This window comes from Coturnix japonica, chromosome W (genome assembly GCF_054131305.1).
Source record: "Coturnix japonica strain WE chromosome W, WE-NBRP24, whole genome shotgun sequence".
Classification (NCBI taxonomy): domain Eukaryota; kingdom Metazoa; phylum Chordata; class Aves; order Galliformes; family Phasianidae; genus Coturnix; species Coturnix japonica.
Window position 1 is genome coordinate 8,976,029 of NC_140701.1, and position 13,018 is coordinate 8,989,046.

The following is a 13,018-nucleotide window of genomic DNA, read 5'->3' on the forward strand; positions in this document are numbered from 1 at the left end:
GGGGTTGTAGAGCCTATATGGGGATGTGGGTCCTCTCTGGGGTTTTGTGGCCTGTATGGGGTTGTGGGGCCTGTATGGGGTCTATGGGGCCCATATGCGGTGTTGGGGCCAGAATGGTGTGTTGGGGCCTGTATGTGGTCTATGGGGCCCATATGGGGTTGTGGAGCCTATATGGGGATGTGAGTCCTCTATGGGGTTTCATGCCCTGTATTGGGTTGCGGGACCTGTATAGTATCTATGGGGCCCATATGGGGTTTAGGTTCCTGTATGGGTTTGTTGGGCCTGTGTGGGGTTTTTGGGGTTTATATGGGTTTGTGGGGCCGGTATGGGGTTATGTGGCCTGTATGGGGTCTATTGGGACTGTATGGGGTTGTGGGATCTGTATGGGGACTATGGGGCCGATATGGAGTTGTGGGGCCTGTATATGGTCTATGTGGCCCATACTAGGTTGGGGGCCTGTATGGGGTTGTGGGGCCTGTATGGGGTCTACGAAGCCTATTCTGGGTTGTGGTTCCTATATGGGTTTGTGGGGCCTCTATGGGGTCTTTGCGGCCCATATGGGGTGCTGGGGCCTATATGTGTTCTATGGGAGTCATATGGGGTTTTGGTTCCTGTATGGGTTTTTTGGGCCTGTATGTGGATTTTGGGGCCTACATTGGTTTATGGGGCCTGTATGGGGTTGTGGGGCCTGTATGTTGTCTATAGGGCCCATATGGGGTCTATGGGGCCTGTATGGGTTCTATGGGGCCTGTATGGGGTTGTGGGGCCTATACGAAGTCTATGAGGCCTAAATGAAGATATGGGGCTGATATGGGGTTGTGGGGCCTGTATGGGGTCTATGGGGCTGTCACGGTTTTAAACTAAAAATCCACCTGTGTCCGTGATAGGGGACACGTGACAGGCAACTGTGTTGATGAGGCTGCCCCATCTAGAAGTTTGGATTCGAGAAATTCTTGTAAAGAAAATCTAACTTTTGGCTCCTCTTCTTCTTCTGACTCTGACTCTTGTATTATTTCCTTCAGGTAACCCTCCTTCTTTTTTCTCTCTCCTAACTTCCTCTGCTCCTCTAACTTCTTCTGCTCCTCTAACATCTTCTTATACTGCTCTAACATCCTCTGCTCCCCCAACTTCCTCTGGTCTTCTGAGTCCCCCTGCTCTCCTGAGTCCTGCTCTCCCAACTCCCTCTGCTCTTCCAATTCCTTCTGCATTTTCTCTGAGTTGAAACTCGTTTTGTTTTTCGCCCTCTTACAGGGGCAACCAACGTTGTATCTGGTGCCCCCAGTGGTTGGTTAAGTTGGAGTACATACGGTTCAGACTTGAGGGTGTTGCATTCTGCCCTGAGGACGTTATAACTAGACTGGAGGGCGTCGTGCTCAGACTGGAGAGCGTCGTGCTTGCACTGGTCATTTGTGCCTCCTGAGATCTGCCTGAGCCACAACATTCCTGCCTCAAATATGCAATCAAACTCTCGGGATTCTTCAAGTGTTCAGTAGTAAAGCTCCATGACACTGAAGATGTCTGTCCTTTGAGAATCTCTCCAAAGCCTCTCCACACTCCCTGCCACTCAGTATTCTCTGGTTGTAGGGAAGACTTCCTCCAGATGTTATAAATCCAGATACTGAGTGAGATTATTACAATAATCAACAGTAAGATCAGGGAGATTAAGAGTATGGCCCACTGATCATTCAAAAACTGCATAAAGGATGCATAGAAAGAAGGAGGAGCACGCTCAAAAATTACCATTTCTGTATAATTAGTTGCATTAGATGCTCCCTCTGGAGCTGTACGCAGATATGAAGTAAGCATTGCTAACCATGCTTTCAATCGATAATACGTTCCTATAGCTCCATAGGAAAAAGTGGCTAGCTTAAACATGTTCCAATGTGTTTGGAGCATATCAAAAAAGGAGCATATGGCACGTAGTCCCTTGTAAAACAAATTTACTAGGGAAAACATTTTTTTTCCTTTTTTTTTCTTCAATAGAGAGAAAAAAAGTAAAAGAAAACAAAGCTCAGCAGTGTTTATAAAATATACCAGAGTATTGGCAGTCCGCCTGGACTTTCAAGGTCAAACTCGCAGGTGCAGAATCGCAAACCTAAGATAGCTTTTTAACAGGAAAAAAAACTTGTAGCTCTGTTAAAAGCTAAAAGAGCAACAGAAGAAAACACAGAAAAACAGCAACTCAATCTGCCCGCATTCTCCACCAAAATCTGTCACGGTTTTAAACTAAAAATCCACCTGCGTCCGTGACAGGGGCCGTGGGCCCCAGAGGGGCCCTAGGCCGAAAGGAAAAAAAAAAAAAAAAATTAATTAGGAAAAGAAAACAGCGGCAACGATCTAAGGAGGCACACTTATTTCCTAAATTACTATATCGAAATACAGGATAACACAATATAATACAATATAATTGAAAATTGAGCTAACGAATCAAGCAAAATAGGAGAGAGAATGAGTCCCGTAACCGAGAGGCCTACTGTGAAATCTAGGCGAAACGGTGAAGGCTCCCACACACTCCCCTGAACGCCAGAGCTCGAAAGATGTCAGTCTATTCTGCGACCGAGTTAATATAGAGTCCAGGTCCCGTGACCTATCGTGTTGCTCTCTGGGAGATGTAGTCTTCTTCTATAAGTTGCAGATTCAATAAAATTATTCATGCTTTATATGATGTTATGATGTGGAATACTGATAGCAAAATTACAAAATTATTAAACCATGACAGGGGCCCATATGGGGTTGTGCGGCCTGTATGGGGTCTATGGGGTTTGTATGGGGTAGTGGGGCCTGTATGGGGTTTGGGGGCCTGTATGTGGTTGTGGGGCCTATATGAAGTCTATGGGGCCTACATGTGGTTCTGGGGCCTGTATGGGGTCTACGGGGCCAATATCTGGTTGTGGGGACTGTAATGGGACTATGGGTCCTGTATTAAGTTGTGGAGCCCATATGGGCTTGTGGGGTTTGTATGGGGACTATGAGGACCATATGTGTTTGTGGGGCCTGTATGGGGTCGATGGGGCCCATATGGCTTTGTGGGGCCTGTATGGCGTCTATTGGGACTGTATTGGGTTGTGGGATCTGTATGGGGTCTATTGGGACTGTATTGGGTTGTGGGATCTGTATGGGGTCTATGGGGCCCATATGCGGTTTTGGGGCGCATATAGGGTTCTGGAGCCTATATGGGGTTGTGGGACCTGTATGGGGTCTGTGCGGCCTATATGGGGTCTATAGGGCCTGTATGGGGTTGTGGGGCCTGTATGGGGTCTATGGGGCCTATATGGGGTTGTGGGGCCTGTATGGGGTTGTAGGGTTGATATGGGGTCTATGGGGTTGATATGGGGTTGTGGGGTCTGTATGGGGTCAATGGGGCCTATATGGGGTCTATGGGGCCGATATGGTGTCTATGGGGCCGATATGGGGTTGTGGGGCCTGTATGGGGTCAGTGGGGCCTATATGGGGTCTATGGGGCCGATATGGTGTCTATGGGGCCGATATGGGGTTGTGGGGTTTATATGGGGTCTATGGGGCCGGTATGGGGTTGTGGGGCCTGTATGAGGTCAATGGGGCCTATATGAGGTTTTGGCGCTTGTATGGGGTCTATGGGGCCCAAATGGGGTCTATGTGGCCCATATGGGGTTGTAGAGTCTGAATGGGGTATATGGGGCTTATATGTTGTTGTGAGGCCTGTGTAGGGTTGTGGCGCCTGTGTGGGGTTGTGAGGCATGTATGGGGTCTTTGGGGCTTGTATGGGATTGACGGGCTTGTATGGGGTCTATGGGGCCTGTATGGTGGTATGGGACCTGTATGGGGTTGTAGGGCCTGTATGGAGTCTATGGGGCCCATAGGGGGTCCTTGGGTCCTATATGCGGTTGTGGAGCCTGTATGGGGTCTACGGGGCACATATGGGGTTGTGGGGCCTTTATGGGGCATATGGGGACTGTATAAGGTCTCTGTGGCCTTTATGGAATTCTGGGGCATGTATAGGGTCTATGGGGCCCGTATGGGGTTATGGAGCCTGTATGGGTTATATGGGGCCCATAAGGGGTTGTGGGGCCGATTTGGGTTGTGTGGACTGTATGGGGTCTATGAGGCCCATATGGGGTTGTGGGGCCTGTATGGGGTCTATGGGATCCATATGGGGTTCTAGGGTCTGTATGTGGTTGTGGGGCCTGTATGGTGTCTATGGGGCCTATATGTGGTCTATGGAACCTGTATGGGGTTGTAGGGCCTGTATGGGGTCTATGGGGGACATATGGGGTTGTGTGGCCTGTATGTGGTTGTGGGGCCTATATGAGGTCTATGGGGCCTATATGGGGTTGTAGGGCCTGTATTCTGTCTATGGGGCCCATATGAGGTGCTGGGGACTGTATAGGGTCTATGGGGCCCTTATGGAGTTGTGGGGCCTTTATGGGGTCTATGGGGCCTATATGGGGTTGTGGAGCCTGTATGGTTTCTAAGGGGCCCATATGGGGTTGTACGGCCTGTGTTGGGCTATGGGGCCATTATGGTGTTCGGGGCCCATAAGGGGTTGTAGGGCCTGTATGGGTTCTAAGGGGACCATATGGGGTCTATGACACCTGTATGGGGTCTGTGGGTCCTGTGTGGGGTCAATGACAACTATAAGGGATTTTGGGGCCTACGTGACATTGTGGTTCCTGTACGGAGTCTATGAGGCCTATATGGGGTCGATGGGGCCTATATGTGGTTGTGGAGCCTGTATGGGGTTTTGGGGACTGTATGGTGTTTTGGGGACTGTATGGGGTCTATGGAGCCCCTATGGTGTTGTGGGACCTGTATGGGGTCTATAGGGCCGGTATGGAGTCGATGGGGCCTATATGTGGTTGTAGAGCCTGTATGGGGTTTTGGGGACTGTATGGGGTCTATAGGGCCCATATGGGGTTGTGGGGCCTGAATGGGGTCTATGGGGCCCATATTGGGTCTATGGGTATCGTATGGGTTCTATGGGACCTATATGGCGTCTATGGCGCCTATATGGGGTTGTGGGGCCTGTATGGGCTTGTGGGGCCTGTATGGGATTTTGCGGCCCATATGGTGTCAATGGGACTCATACGGGTTTCTGCGGCCTATATGGGGTTGTGGGGCCTGTATGGGGTCTGTGGGGCCCTTATGGGGTCCATGGGGCTTATATGGAGACTGTGGGGCCCAAATGGGTTTGTAGGGCCTGTATGGGGTTTATGGGGCCCATATGTGGTTGTGTTGTCTGTATGGGGTCTATGGGGCCCATATGTGGTTGTGTTGTCTGTATGGGGTCTATGGGGCCTGTATGGGGTCTATGGGTCCCGTATGGGGTTGTTGGGCCTGTATGACATCTATGGGTCCCATATGGGGTTGTGGGGCCTGTATGACATCTATGGGGCCCATATGGGTTTGTGGGGCCTGTATGGGGTCTTTGGGCATATATGGGGTTGTGGGGTCAGTATGGGGTGTATGGGGCCCATATGTGGTTGTGGGGTCTGTATGGGGTCTATGGGGCCCATATGTGGTTGTGCGGTCAGTATGGGGTTGTGGGTCATGTACAGGATCTATTGGGTCCCTATGGGGTTGCGGGGCCTATAAGTTTTTGTGGGACCTGTATGTTGTCTATGAGGTCTATATGGAGTTTGGGGGCTTGTATGAGGTTGTGGGGTCTGTATGGAGTCTATGGGGACCATAGGTGGTTTTGGAGTCTGTATGGGGTCTATGGGGCCCATATGGGGCCCATATGGGGTTGTGGGGCCTGTATGGCATCTATGAGGCCCATATGGGGTCTATGGGGTTGTGGGGCCTGTATCGGGTCTATGGGCCTGAATGGCGCTGTGGGGCCTGTATGGGGTCTATATGGCCCATATAATGTTTGGGGCATTTATGGGGTCTATGGGGCCCATATGGGTTTGTGGGGCCTGTATGGGGTCTATGGGACCCATATGGTGTTCTGGGGTCTGTATGGGGTTGTGTGGCTTGTGTGGGGTCTGTGGGACCTATGTGGGTTTGTGGGGCCTGCATGGGGTCTATGGAGCCCATATAAGGTTGTAGTGCCTTCATGGGGTCTATGGTGCGGTTATGGGATTATGGGGCCTGTATGGGGTCTATGTTGCCTGTATGGGGGGGCTTGGGGATTGTATAAAGTCTATGGGGCCCATATGGGTTTGTGGGGCCTGTATGGGGTCTATGGGGCCCATATGGTGTTCTGCGGTCTGTATGGGGTTGGGGGGCCTGTGTTGGGATTTGGGGCCGGTATGGGGTTGTGGGGCCTGTATGGCGTCTGAGGGACCTATATGGTTTTGTGGGGCCTGCATGGGGTCTTTGGGCCCATATGGGGTTGTGGGGTCTGTATGGGGTCTATGGGGCCCATATGTGGTTGTGCGGTCAGTATGGGGTTGTGGGTCATGTATGGGATCTATCGGGTCCCTATGGGGTTGAGGGGCCTATAAGCTTTTGCGGGACCTGTATGTTGTCTATGAGGTCTATATGGAGTTTGGGGGCTTGTATGGGTTTGTGGGGTCTGTATGGAGTCTATGGGGACCATAGGTGGTTTTGGAGTCTGTATGGGGTCTATGGGGCCCATATGGGGTTGTGGGGCCTGTATGGCATCTATGAGGCCCATATGGGGTCTATGGGGTTGTGGGGCCTGTATCGGGTCTATATGGCCCATATAAGGTTTGGGGCATTTATGGGGTCTATGGGGCCCATATGATGTTCTGGGGTCTGTATGGGGTTTTGGGGCCTGTGTGGGGTCTGTGGGACCTATGTGGGTTTGTGGGGCCTGCATGGGGTCTATGGAGCCCATATAAGGTTGTAGTGCCTTTATGGGTTCTATGGTGCGGTTATGGGGTTATGGAGCCTGTATGGGGTCTATGTTGCCTGTATGGGGGCTTGGGGATTGTATAAGGTCTATGGGGCCCATATGGGGTTGTGGGGCCTGTATGGGGTCTGTGGGACCTATGTGGGTTTGTGGGGCCGGCATGGGGTCTATGGAGCCCATATGGGGTTGTGGGGCCTGTATGGTGTCTGTGGGACCTATGTGGGTTTGTGGGGCCTGCATGGGGTCTATGGAGTGTAGTGCCTTTATGGGGTCTACGGGGCTCATATATGGTCTATGGGGCCTATATAGTGTTGTGGGGACTGTACGGGGTCTATGGTGCCCATATGGGGCTGCGGGGCCTGTATGGGGTCTATAGGGCCCATATGGGGTTTGGGGTATTTATGGGGTATATGAGGCCCATATGGGGTTGTGGGACCTGTATGAGGTCTATGGGGTTCATATGGGGTTGTGGGGCCTTTATTGTGTCTTTGGGGCCCGTATGGGGTTGTGGGGCCTGTATGGGGTTGTGGGGCCTGTATGGGGTCTATGGGACCCATATGGGGTTATGGGGCCATTATTGGGGTTTGCAGGACCCATATGGTGTTGTGCTGCCTATATGGGGTCTATGGGGCTCATATGGTGTCTATGGGGCTCATATGGGATTTTGGGGTATGTATATGGGGTCTATGGGGCCCATATGGGGTTGTCGGAATTATATGGGGTTGTGGGGCCTGTGTGGAATCTATGGAACCCATATGGGGTTGTGGGGTCGGTTTGGGGTCTATGGGGCCCATATGGGGTTGTGGGGCCTGTATGGGGCCTACGGGGCCTGTATGGGGTCTATAGGGTTGATATGGGGTAGTGGGGCCTTGTATTGGTGGTAACTATACAGGTTTTAACAAAAATGGCAACTACAAGGATGGTAGTAGAAGTACAGAAGGTATAAGGAAAAAAGGGGAACTCACCAGTAATGACGCTAGGAGCTGAGGCGATCTTCACAAGCAAGCAATCTCCAAGAGATGCTGCCTCAGTGAGGGTCAGCCCTTAAATGAGGTCTCAGAGGAGGTGGAGTCGAACTCCACCCCTCCCGGGAACACAGCTACATAACTTTCACCTGTGCTCCCACAGCTGACCCCACACTTTCCTCAGCTGATTAATCAGTGGTTCACGCTGTGATTACCAATCTCTTATACACTCCACCCCTTCGTAGCATGAACCAATGATTAGGTGAGTTCTCCCTTATTACAGAGACCCAACGTGACGCTGATACAATCTCCCGTCGCACTAAATGTTGATGTATTTCAGATGACGATGATTGGATGGGTATTCACAATCTTCCATGGGCCAGTGCTTGATAGATGTTACCGGAGACAAGCCATCTTAAAGTGCAGGTCCGTCTGCATTTCATCAGTCCAAAGTAATCGTTCTCTGATGGTCCTAGAGGCTTAGAATCAATCTTAAGGGGAATAATACAGATGCTTCAAAGGTACTAGGAGAGGAAGATCCGCCCTCCAGGGCAAGATACAGGCCATATACTTATCTTGAGTCAATACTTCCTCTTGTACTGGATTATGTCCCGGCCTCCGATACCATACCCTCTGTCACGGTTTGAACGAAAAGTCCACCTGCGTCCGTGACAGGGGCCGTGGGCCCCGGAGGGGCCCTAGGCCGAAAGGAAAATGTTAATTAGGAAAAGAAAACAGCGGCAACGATCTAAGGAGGCACACTTATTTACTAAATACTATATCGAAATACAGGATAACACAATATAATACAATATAATTGAAAATTGAGCTAACGAATCAAGCAAAATAGGAGAGAGAATGAGTCCCGTAACCGAGAGGCCTACTGTGAATCTAGGCAAACGGCTGAAGGCTCCCACACACTCCCCTGAACGCCAGAACTCGAAAGACGTCAGTCTGTTCTGCGACCAAGTTAATATAGAGTCCAGGTCCCGTGACCTATCGTGTTGTTCTCGGGAAATGTAGTCTTCTTCTGTAAGTTGCAGATTCAGTAAAATTATTCATGCTTTATATGATGTTATGATGTGGAATACTGATAGCAAAATTACAAAATTATTAAACCATGACACCCCACTTATCTCTTAACTGCTGCACATGTGGAGTTGGGGGGGCAGTCAGGGTGGCTGTCGCCATCTTAAGCCATTGTTCTCCCTCCGGGGGTCTGCAAATAAGCGCGCTCCCTGACTCCAACCCTCGGTTCCCCGGCCCCAGCAAAGCATTACCTGGAGCAAACGATTTACTCTCCTCCTTAGCCGCTTCGAGTGCACCCAGGACCAAACCCCAGGTTTTTAATTCCTCCGCTTTATACTCGTGCATTGCTCTTTGGAGCAGGGCAGCGGTGAAAGATTCCCACCGCTCCGAATCAAGTAGATTACTAGGGGAGGGTGAAGGCTGAGCTTTCTGCAAACAAGAAATAACGGCAGCAATCTCCTTCTTAGGAGCATTCCTACCGCAATGAGTTTTACAAACTCGTAATACTGACTTGCGGAATCAAACTCTATAATCCAGAGATGGGTTATAAAGCAGGTATGTTTATTCCAGCGTTGCGCAGCGCCGGGTGCAAGGGGGATAGCTCCTCTAAACTTGCACACCGACTTGTAAAACCGTGATACAGATATAGGTACACCTCATACATAGTCAATGATTTCCCGTAATCCTGATACATATTCAATAATTCTTTATCATGCAGACCCCCTCTTGTTATCACCCATCTTATCAGGGAGATGCAACTCCTCTTCTGATATTTAAAACATCTAATCCCCTCCTCGCCAGGGTGTCTCAGGGAGATCTCACTCCTTATCTGCATCCTTCCTGCTCTCCCAGACCCACTGTCTCCATTCCTTGTTATTCTAACTAACTAAATCATTTTCTGTAAACTACCTTTCACTATCCCCCTTTTAGCCCCCCTTTATTATGAATTTCAGCAGAGCATCTGTTTCCTGCTTCACTGTTCAATACTACCTTAATGATGGATTGATTCCATGTTTTTTCTGGTGCTCGACACCGTACGTCCTCGCACCCTTTGTATATACCCGGGCCCAAAGTCCCATGGTCTTCCACGGTCTCACCGCAGGATAAACAGCAGCTGCATTCAATTTCGCCCCCTAGGCGCTTCCACGGGATCTAACCATAGGATTCGTGTCCGTCTCGCGGTTAGCCGTCGCAAACTCACTCTCAGAACGTCCTCACACGGGGCGCCAATTGTTGCCTTGTGCAAGGTAACCTTAAGAACTATGTCCCTCATTGAGAATGTGCTTCTGACGGCCCCCTGACCAAGTTACACGCTGATTACACCAATATGGTGAGCTGTAAAATGGCGTTTATTCAACCGCGTGAGCCCCTTATATAGGGCTTGTATTTCAGTCTCATACATATACATTACCGAGCGGGGAAGACCTATCGCGTTACAACTCGAGAGTTCGAGCTGAATCTTATTTACATGTAACAGCCTGTCCATACACGCCCACCGAACTCATGGACCTAGTGCAACGATTTAGGCAAAGGCCAAGGGAAAGTGTTCCAGCTTGGTTATTACGGTTATGGGATTCGGGGGCAGAAAGTGTACTGGTTAGTGGCCCCGAAGTATCCAAGTTGGCCACAATAACAATACATCCTGCCCTTAGGCAGAGACTGTATGCTGGGACTCAATTCCCTGAAGAAAATCATTCAATTGTAGACTGGCTAATGGCTGCTTGCCGTATGGTGTGGCCAAATAAAACTGACATGCCAGTAAACTCAGGGATGTGGTCTTCTATGGAAGACCTTCAAAATTATATACGAGAATTAGGCATGCGAGAGGCTATCTACGAAGATACATTTGATAGCCCTGATATGGTAAGATTCTCCGCAGGAATGAGGGACCTAATTTTACAACAAGCTCCCTCGCATATGTATGGAACACTGGTTTCCATACTCAACCCATTTGTAGCTGCAGAAGCAGCAGTCCAACAAGCTGCCCAATTGGTGGCGGACCTTGGGGAAACTGAGCGCTTACGAACTAAGCGCAATATCAGGGTGATTGAGGATGCCGAGGCTTTTCCAATAGTGCGAGCCAGAAGATCGGCCCCGCGAACCCCTCGGGCAGGACCTGTTAGAGTATCCCGGAAACAAATGTTCAAATATCTGCTCCGGGCAGGCGTTCAATTTTCAAAAATTGATGGTCAGCCCAATCACGTTCTCCTTCAGTTGTGGAAGCAGCTGAAGAATGAACAAAAATTTCAGAATAACCCCAAAAGACCAGGGATAAGACTTATAGAGTGGAGACCAACAACAACATGGAATTTAGAAGACTTTGTAGTTCTGAATAGGAAAAAGAAGCCGCCTCAGGTGCCTCGGGTCACGATACCAGAGGTATCAGAGGTAAAAGACTTGAACCTGGCTCAGTTTATGGCGTGACGAGGGATGTCAGTCCCCCTAGGGCCTCTAGACGGGACCGGAGGCCCTATGTAGAATTGACGATATACTGGTCCCGAAAGAATGTACAGTAGGTTATGGCCCTAGTTGATACTGGGGCAGAGACATCTATAATATATGGGGACCCAAGCAAATTCAAAGATAATGGAGTGATGATTGGAGGTTTTGGGAGACAGACCATTCCAGTCACCCAAACCTGGGTAAAATTGGGGATCGGGCGCCTCCCACCACAAGAGTACAAGGTATCCATTGCTCCAATTCCGGAGTATATATTAGGAATTGATATCTTGTGGGGTCTGGCTCTCCATACAACAGTGGGAGAGTTCCGGCTGCGGCAGAGATGCATTAGTATCCGGGCAATTCAGACAATACTGAGAGGCCATGCAAAACATGAGTCTATTTGTCTGCCAAAGCCGCGCCGGATTACTAATGTAAAACAGTACAGACTCCCGGGTGGGCAGGATGAAATAACAAAAACGGTGCAGGAATTAGAAAAAGTGGGTATTATAAGGCCTGCACATCGCCCATACAGCTCCCCAATATGGCCAGTACAAAAGCCGGATGGAACATGGAGGATGACAGTAGACTACAGGGAATTGAATAAGGTCACGCCACCCGTTCATGCGGCCGTACTCAATATTGCCTCCCTAATGGACACACTAAGCAGGGAAATCAAAATATATCACTGTGTCTTAGATTTAGCGAATGCATTCTTCAGTATTCCAATCAGTGAAGAATCAGTTTGCATTTACATGGGAAGGGAGGCAATGGACTTTCCAGGTCCTACCCCAAGGGTACGTGCATTCACCCACTTTTTGTCATAATTTAGTGGCGCGTGATCTGGCTAAGTGGGAAAAGCCAAATAATGTCAATTTATATCATTATATTGATGACCTCCTGTTAACATCTGATTCATTAGAGGCGGTGAGACAAGCAGCAGATTTGTTGACAGCTTATCTGCAGAAAAGAGGGTGGGCTATAAACCCACAGAAGGTGCAAGGTCCGGGGTTATCTGTAAAATTCCTGGGAGTAATTTGGTCCAGGAAAACCAAAGTACTACCCAGTGCGGTAGTAGATAAAGTCCAAGCGTTTCCAGTCCCTACAACATCAAAACAGTTGCAAGAATTCTTGGTTATATTGGGGTATTGGCGCTCCTTTATACCTCATTTAGCTCAGCTATTGAGGCCATTGTATAAGCTTACGAAGAAGCGTCAATCACGGAATTGGGGAAAGGTAGAACAGGATGCTTTCCAACAGGCAAAATTGGCAGTTAAACAAGCTCAGGCATTGGGTATATTTGATCCGACCCTCCCAGCTGAACTAGATGTTCATGTTACCCAGGATGGTTTTGGCTGGGGCCTGTGGCAACGCCAGAGTTCTGTTCAAACCTCCATTGGATTCTGGTCTCAGGTTTGGCATGGAGCAGAAGAAAGATATAGCATGACTGAGAAACAGTTATTGGCTGCCTATTCGGCGTTACAAGCAGTAGAGCTGATAACACAAACAGCAGAGGTCATAGTTAAAACTTCATTACCAATCCAGAGGTGGGTGAGAGATTTGACTCACCTTCCTAAGACAGGGGTGGCCCAAGCACAAACAGTGGCACGATGGGTCGCCTATCTAAGCCAGAGAAGCAGTCTGTCTTCATCTCCACTTAAAGAAGAATTACAGAAGATCCTAGGCCCAGTGACGTATCACAGTGATACATCAAAAGAACTGATGGTTGCTCCACCAGAGAAGAGTCCCGTTCAGGAAGGAAGATATCCTATTCCTGAAGATGCCTGGT

At 49.5% G+C, this 13,018-nt stretch overlaps 1 protein-coding gene across 1 annotated transcript; it reads left to right on the plus strand.

Moving 5' to 3' along the window:
* The first annotated feature begins 8,838 nt into the window (after positions 1-8,838).
* LOC146754479 (uncharacterized) lies at positions 8,839-11,214 on the plus strand. Its single transcript, XM_085527702.1, has one exon. The coding sequence runs from the start codon at positions 10,294-10,296 to the stop codon at positions 11,212-11,214; it is 921 nt and encodes a 306-aa protein (XP_085383828.1). The 5' UTR covers positions 8,839-10,293.
* The last annotated feature ends 1,804 nt before the right edge of the window (positions 11,215-13,018 follow it).

Bases quoted from the DNA above. Each gene is read 5' to 3' on its own strand.
- LOC146754479 (XM_085527702.1), top strand. From the start codon at position 10,294: ATGGACCTAGTGCAACGATTTAGGCAAAGGCCAAGGGAAAGTGTTCCA.